The sequence below is a fragment of the Pempheris klunzingeri genome, chromosome 14, assembly GCF_042242105.1.
Source record: "Pempheris klunzingeri isolate RE-2024b chromosome 14, fPemKlu1.hap1, whole genome shotgun sequence".
In the NCBI taxonomy this organism is placed as follows: domain Eukaryota; kingdom Metazoa; phylum Chordata; class Actinopteri; order Acropomatiformes; family Pempheridae; genus Pempheris; species Pempheris klunzingeri.
Window position 1 is genome coordinate 12,558,011 of NC_092025.1, and position 8,350 is coordinate 12,566,360.

The following is an 8,350-nucleotide window of genomic DNA, read 5'->3' on the forward strand; positions in this document are numbered from 1 at the left end:
AAACAGCAGCAATGAAGTCAAAAAACTGCCACAGTTTCTCAGCTTCATCCCATGTTTAGTCCAGCAGATGTGGTTCCTGAAAACAAAGCACTTGTCTGCTGTTTTTTCACTTCTATACCTCTGGGCTGCACACGTGTGCATGTGTATTTGTGCCAGTGTGTATCTTTTTGGTGTACACATATGGCAATATGGTTCTGTGTGTCAGAGTGTTTCTGTACACAATATGGGGCTTACTTTGCTTTGGCTGAATTCATTTTTGTCAAGAACAGGCACAGAGTCCCCAAACAATATCGGAGTTGGGGCAGGAGAGCAGAGGGAGTAGGCAGAGTCACGGCTGTCCATATCTTTATCTCTGTTGAAGAAAATGATTACTGTAACATGTACTACCAAGTCTCCAGACTCTGGCCCTCGGGGAATTGTATGAAAAGGAGCTGTCAGATGAAAGGGCACGTAACATAAAAAGAACATTATCTTGGCTAAGAGTTGTTAAGAGGGGGGACGCTACATGAACTTGTAGAGCGCATCAGGTTCAACTGAGAGTGCATGTTAAATCAACCCACTTCCTTTGTTTGTTATTTACAAGTGTGTCTATGCGTGTGTGTGAGAGAGAGAGAGACAGAGAAGGAGGGAGAGAGAGAGAGAAAGACAGAAAATACTGTCATTATCTTGGATTTTTTTTTCTCCTTTTATTCAGTTTGAACCGTTTTTTTACCTTTTCCTGGTTGGAGTGAAAGATTACAACACCCTCCACCCTCTGCATGGAGAGTTTTAATCCAAAAGGTGATTGTTTGATTGTGTTTGTGTCTCTTTATTCCAGAGTGTTTGAGATTAGTGACACATGGCTTGTCAAAGACTGGAGCTTCAGATTAGCCACTCGCTAATCCTTTGGAATTCAATGCTAATACAGACATCACATATGCATGCGCATGTACACACAGAGCGAAGCACTCACACCCAATAACACAGCCTATGTCTTTCGCAATATACGTGCTTGTGTTTAATTTGAACGGGTAGATTATATCTAATGGCTGAAGTTCGACTCGAACAAAAGAAGCCAAACATCCCTGAAGTTTGCTTGTCAATCAGCACATACCAGATAAGATGGCCAACATCCAAAGAATCCCTACGTTTCTATATGTAAAAATGAACACCTTGTGCAATCTCCAGCACCCTTTTCTCAGCATTAGGACGTGTTATTTGTTTCAGCGTTTGAGCATTTGACAAGTTAATCTTCAACGGCAGCTTAACGTTTATTATTACATACGTCTCACGTCGATAAATGCACGTCAGTTCATATTCTGACTTAAATAGCTACACGATCGCTTTGAAAAGAAAAAAAAAAGCCCCATCAGCTGATCTGTTAGCTGAGCTTGCACACTTCTTTCACCTACTGGGAGGTCTACTTAGGGTGCAAACCCGCTGTCTGCTGCCGCTGATGTTGGAGCCAAATCCACCTGTGGGCTCGTATTCTCATCGCTCTCCATGGGAGGCTGCATTTGATCTCTCCCATATTCTCCTGCTTTAAGCTGGCTTAAATTTCACTCCGCCTAAGAAATATGAAACACAGCCTTGATGCCAAAATGAAAAAAAAAAAAATCTACATTTATGCCACATTAATTCTCTACAAAACTGTTTATTTGTGGATTGTAAATGTGGTTGACTCATGTTCTGTATTCGTAACCAGGAAGCCATTAGTTTATAGCATCACCAACATATGACTCTATTAGATAATACCAATGACTTTGGCTAAAATAATATACTATTTAGTAGAATTAAACTAGCTCATAAATGTGGCATGTTCTTGAATTTAACCCTGACAACATAATTATAGATGGTTTGATTTGTATGCTTGAAATGTGCGATGATTAATACAACCACCCAAGATGGTGCGTCATTGCTATCACACAGCCAATTACTCTGCAGCATTTATTCTATTTTCAGGAGATTCTCGCCAGGAATCAGAAAAGCCTTGTACTGCAGAATTCAGTAAACTGAATGACACTCAGGGGGATGTGTGTGTGTGTGTGTGTGTGTGGTCAGCTGCAAACCTGCAAGTTATGCATGCTATTCTAATTCACCATTTGAGCTTATACTTATTAAAAGCAATGCACTATAATTGGTATTGGTATGACATTCCTTTTATTCACAGTTGAAAATGCAACATGTTGAGATATCTTTGGAATGAAATTGTGTTATGTGCATTTTATTTTCACAATTTTCGTTCAGTGAATGCATATGGTCCTTACCATGCATACGTGGCTTGCATGTTGTTTGAATCATATCTTCTCAACACAAACAAGTTCGATTACTGTTTTGGCCTGACATAAACCAACATTTTTATTTTTTCTTAACATAGATCAACAGAATCTACATAATAACTAGCAAACTAAAAACCATATACACTCAACGAATGAATAATGTGAAAATAAAATGCCCATTTCTTGCTAGAAATTATATCAAAAACCCATTTCAATGCCACAACTATCTTGAGATACAGCATTTTCTATTGGGAATAAAAGGACTGTCCATGATTTTGCTTGAGGTCTTTACTGCACGGGCTGATCTCTTGTGTTGCTGGACATTCGTAGAACAGTGAATGAAAAATTGTTTCGCTTTTCACAAGATATTGCGGGAGATGAGATGTTCAATGAGAATACGTAGAGCTGTGTACGACACCTCAGCAGCTGACATATTGCAAGGCCATATTCTCAAAGGGCACAGTCTTCATGTCAGTGTGATCAGACACAAAGGCACGCTGAATGCTGCCTCTTACTGAATCTGTAGCTTTTGGGTATATTTAGCAATGAGCACATGCATCAATTTAAATGCATTGCTCAGATTTGGCAGATGTTTTCTGAAGGTCTGAGGTTGCCATTCTGACAAAGAAAGAGTCTGCCTATAATTTTAGATGACTGGTGCTTGGCAAATCAGTTTATTTACTGCTGTTGTTACGCTTTGAGGGGAATATTTGCTTGGTAAAGTCTTCTCTCATCTTTCTACGTATATATCTAATATTACTGGAGTGGTGTAGACAAACAGTGATGCCTGATCTGTCATTGCAGTCTGTGCCGTGTCATCTGGCATGGACGCATCCGATTTTGCAGACATATACTGTGATAGGAGATTAATTCACAGTCTGGTTTAGGAACTGAGCTATTGGCTAGCTCTCTGTGCATTGGAGGATATATTAGCATGAAGCTCAAAAGTTTGTAACTCCTCCACACTATCTTGCTCGACTCCGTTTTTGCCACCTGTGAATCTCTGCCATCTGTGGCTACATGTGTACTAAACTTAAAAAACGACTGGCCTCCTGCCTCTTCCTGTCTCCGTTTATCCCTATGTCTAAACACACGGTGAGAGCATCTGTATTTAACTTGTCATGGTTGTACATTCCCTTGCAAAACCTGCCCCAAATGCACAACTTTACTGATATGAAAAAGAGCTGGAACAGGCGGCAGGTTCACTGTATGTGTGTCTGGAGCAGTTCTGGCGAGGCATATTTCTGCTCTGCCATGAAGAACTTGTAAGCTCCAAATCCTACCACGTTCCCCTCCAGCCTCCTCCTCCTTTCTGTTTTAACTTTTTTAACACCTGGACTAACAAAAGACTGGCTTTGATCATGGGAAATCCCTTGGCAGAGCAGCAATGAATCCACAGTGGAGCTGCGTGTGTGTATAAGTGTGTGTATGAGTGTCTGTGTGATGCACATTGAGCCAGTGCTGCTCTGCTGAAGATTCTCGCCATTGAAGTTTCATGGCATCGGTATAAGGTGCAGAGAACCTCACATGTTCTCCCTGTTAAAGCATGACCATGAAAATGAGCACACTCGCAAAACACACAGAAGTAGGAGGAAGAGTGCAAGCGAGCAAGAAAGAGAGAACATCTTGTTTCTGCCGTGTAATCAGTGGCTCTACTAACACACACACACACACACACACACACACACACACAAGGCCGCTTGTTATCAGAAGCTTTCCCACGCTGCTGTGGTACAAAGCTCCACACCAGAATGGGAGGATGAAGTGAGGGAGGAATGGACAGAAGTACAGAGGGATGGAGGGTCAGCCTTCAGCAGCTTAGAGTCACTGCGGGGATAAACACATCCCTCAGCGGGAGTTTGTATTTAGGCTAGCAAGATCAGAGTTCAAAACAGACAGACTACCAGGCGGGGAGAGCGACAGCAAACAGACAGAGCAGCAGAGATAAACAGGCGTCCAAACAGCAAACTAACAACCAGCACACATATCACACTCTTTAGCTGAGGAGATTGCACATTCCTCCTCCACACCTCTCCTCCCACATCACTCTTACATCGGCTCCTCTATTCTAGAACATCTCCCTCTTTCTCTGTCGCACTCTGCCTCTGTCTCCCCTCGCCTGCCGCTCAGCCCCGAGCTCTTACGTAAGAGGGCCATTTGCATAACAGGCTGTTTTCCCTGGCTCCGGCATGGGCACATGAGACACACTGGATAATATGTTAACAACTCGGGCTGTTGGTAAACAACAACCTCCATCACAACACTTCACGTTCACACTATATACCATGCAGGTCTAGCCTATGACAGAGATTCAGTGTCTCTAGATCTCTTCATGCCAGCTGGCAGGGGGCCAGAGGGGATGAAACAGCTGTCATTTACAGAGCGCATGGATACGGCTTCTGCGAAATAGACTTCATTCAGGAGGAGGCTGACCTGCCTGCTGTGTGGAACCTATACAATAATAGGTCTTGCACTGAGAGATGACTGTTCAAATCAAGCAGCCTAGCATTATCCTCTTCAGGGTTAGAGAGAGAGAGAGAGAGAGAGAGAGAGAGAGAGAGAGAGAGAGAGAGAGAGAGACTGATATGTATGTGTGTGTGTGTGTGTGTGTGTGTGTGTGTGTGTACAGAAAGCCCCACATAAAAGAAGCCCGACGTGTGCTCCGCTGTTATCGGCATGGTTATGTCTTTGCTTAGGCCTCTTCACACATAAGTTATACAAACACGGCACACATTTGCAGGGATATGTGCAAGCACACACACACACTCATACACACACACACTCATAATGAGCGTTCTGCCCTCAGGAGAATAAAGGGGAAAAGAAAGGCTCTGGAACGTCAATAAATGCTGTCAGATAGACCAGATATCCTAAGATACCTCATTACATACCAATTCATTAAGTCAAGAATGGCCTTAATCATGTCTGGTTATTAAGGAAGGACTGCTCTCACTCTCTCTCCCTCTCATGTGCACACACACACACATACACTTCAAAGAGACAACAACAAATGATCAAGGGAATCAAGCATAAACGGTCTCTCATTTGGGATTTCTCATTTACTCGCACAGAAAACAGCAGTTAACAAAGTCAGGACTTTCTTGTTAATAAATTTGTCATCCAATGCTTTAAATACATCTCGATATAATTTGAGGGGGGAAAAAAGTGGTGTTTCACAAAGCTGAAGCTCAGTGTGGCATACGAGGCCCTGCTGTTAGACTGACAGTTGTTTCGGAGTAAATCCATCACCCTCCTGCCACTGTTAAAAACAGCGTGACTTTAACTCAGGTCCAGAAACTCAAGAATATGTGTTCCCTCTTGTTCCCTTCTTGTTTAAATTGGACATTTTGCATAGTTCCTTTGATGCCTTAAGACTTGAATCCCATCCAGTGCTTTGTTTTCACATTGTTTTCTACACTGTATTTTAGTCTAATGAGAAACTGACACATGAAATACCACTGGGTTGTGCTCATGCAACTTTTTTTTTTTTTTTTTTTTTTTTTAAAATCAGATTTGTTAAAGGTGGAACTATTCTGAAATAAAAAATAATAGCACACAGTTAAAAACAGCACTGAGGAATCTTCCTCAAATCAGACTCTGATATTAACACAAATCTTTCTTAACCAACAAACAATTGCAGCCTCAGAAGTCTTTCCTATGTACTGCATTGGCCCAGATCTTCTGCTTTATGTATTAAAGACAAGAGATGTAAGCATGAAAGAAACCTACAACGTTGCATGTTGTGGCGCTATTACAGTAAAAGCTTTCTAGTTTTATTTAATGTTATTCATACAGTCTATGTCTACTTCAGTGCAGGCCAATGCAACACACTGAATCGTCTTACAAACAGACAGGCGCAATCCACTGTGACCTTGACCCCCAATGTCACCTCATTCTCTTGTTTACATTTGGCTGCTTGAATACCACAGCAGTTTGTCCTATAATCATCACACATGTTCTCCAGGTCAGAATAACACACACATTTAGTCGAGATCAGTCGTCGCCAAATTTGATTTCCATCTTGTGAAGATAAACACAGAAACAGTGTCAAATATCTGCTGCATGAGGCTTAACGTGAGAGCAGAACTAACCTTAATATTATCAGCTGCCATAACGGAAAATAAACTTTTGATGTTTTAATGGAGAACCCTGTCATTCCAATCAGGCCTGCACAACTCTCCCTACAAGTCGCTCGAGGTTACTGACAATAGCCTCCTTTAAAACCTGCATGCAGGCACACGACACGCCAGAGTTGGCTGTGCGCACACAAGCCACAGACATCACACCTGTACAGAACAAACAGAAGTCAAAATCATAAAAAAAAAAGGGAGAGAAAAAAGAAAATCCTGGAATCGAGTGCCCTGAGTGCCTGTGAGCATCTAGAGCTGCCGTAATCAGCAGCATCAAACAGTTCGGTGCGTAAAAACGCTGCCAGTGTCTCCGTGACTCATCCAAGTGCTGCAAGTCAAAAAACAACCGCGGGGTTGGTTACTTCATGGTGAGGTGTGTCTTCCTAGCAGGCTCATTTTTTTAAATGTATTATTTATTATTATTACCACTCAGGCACAGAGCATAACACGCTCCAGTCTGCATGTTTCTACAGCGGTGCCCAGGTTGTGTCCTGCGCACAGTTCTGGGGCGAAAAAAAGAAAAAAGGACCCTCATTCCTGAACATTAACCTCCAAGAGATCCCGCATGTAGCAGGACAACGGCAGAGTCTCTCCACTGGCTGCTTCACATCACGCACGTTTGCACACGCGCGTACATTCAACGCACGTACGCACACGCACGCACGCGCGCGCGCAGGCACAGACGCGCATGTACATGTGAATGAGGAGCCTTTCTGCCAGGACCCGCGTGTGACCGCGCCGCTCCTGCCCTGCTGCGTGCCTGTAACATGCGCGCGTAAAACACACACTCTACACACACACATGCACACATGCACACAACACATAAGCGCACGTACGCACCACTCGTCCCGGGCTCACCTTTCCAAAGAATCCCATAAATAGTGTAGAGGGTGAAAATCAAATGACTCTTGAGATTCATCCTGTCTCCTGTCTTCCTTGCTCTTGCCTTCCGCGCTAACTTCTCCTCGCCGTCTCTCCCCTCTGGACCTCGAACCGGACCGGACGGCTTTGTCAGCTATCCAGGTGGACTTGGGAGTGCGTCTTTTGTGCGTCTCTGGGAAACGGGGTTCACACAATCGACTTCGCGACCCGTAGACTGTGTTGCTTTGGCAAACGGAGATTCTCGCTCCTCAAATTAAATTGTCTGGATATTTTTTCAGTGATGCACCAGCAGAGAGGTACAGGCTGAGTTATCAGGACTCTGCACAACAGCAGGAAACCTTTCAGGGACTGAGAACAGCCGTCCTCCGGTAACAGGGTAGATGCTGCTGCTCTACTGTCTGCCCCGGTCTTGGTCTGCTGTGGCGCACAATCCACAGCGCAAGGAACACGAGTGGATTGTTTGAGTCCCGCCCACACAGTTTTGACGGACATGAGAGGTGAACCAATCACGAACACCCGAGGCTAAGTGAAGTGAGGGAAAGGCAAAGAGAGAGGGGGTGGGGGGGGGGTCAGTGTGTGAGACACACTGCAAAAAATATCACTGAGTGTTGAAACGCTGGCAATAGTTTGAACAGTGAAAAGGCTAATGGGATGAGTTGTTGCCCCTTTTTCATGCAAATAAGCCAAAGCTTGTTCAATATAATGGCCAAAAGAGAACTGTTTTGAGGAAATTTTGATTATTTCCTCTCAGTGGGACTTGTTTTGTTCATTTATTCTATTAAAATAAAGTAAAGCAATGTAAAACACATACATTTAAATCCTCGTGCATATAAACAAACACACTCACACTTACTTATACACACATCTACACAAAAATAAGACCCTTGGAGGTGTGGGAGGATGAAAAGAATTGCTCAAAAACCACTCCTAAGTAAAATCAATAAGCTATATTCATTGTAGATAACATACTTGGATTATTAAAGCTGAAATCTCTGCAGCGGCAAGAAGTACAAAATAGAATCCGGAAGTGCATCTTGATCTCAGCGTGTGAAAATAGGAGTAGGACTTTATTATTGTCAG

At 43.2% G+C, this 8,350-nt stretch overlaps 1 protein-coding gene across 1 annotated transcript in view; it reads right to left on the reverse strand.

Moving 5' to 3' along the window:
• Positions 1–7,659, reverse strand: part of cadm2a (cell adhesion molecule 2a) — a 188,593-nt gene extending 180,934 nt beyond the window's left edge. Inside the window, exon 1 of the mRNA XM_070843680.1 lies at positions 7,247–7,659. Coding sequence (XP_070699781.1) covers positions 7,247–7,307 — 61 coding nt within the window. The 5' untranslated portion in view covers positions 7,308–7,659. The remainder of the gene's footprint in view (positions 1–7,246) is intronic.
• Positions 7,660–8,350: the final 691 nt, after the last annotated feature.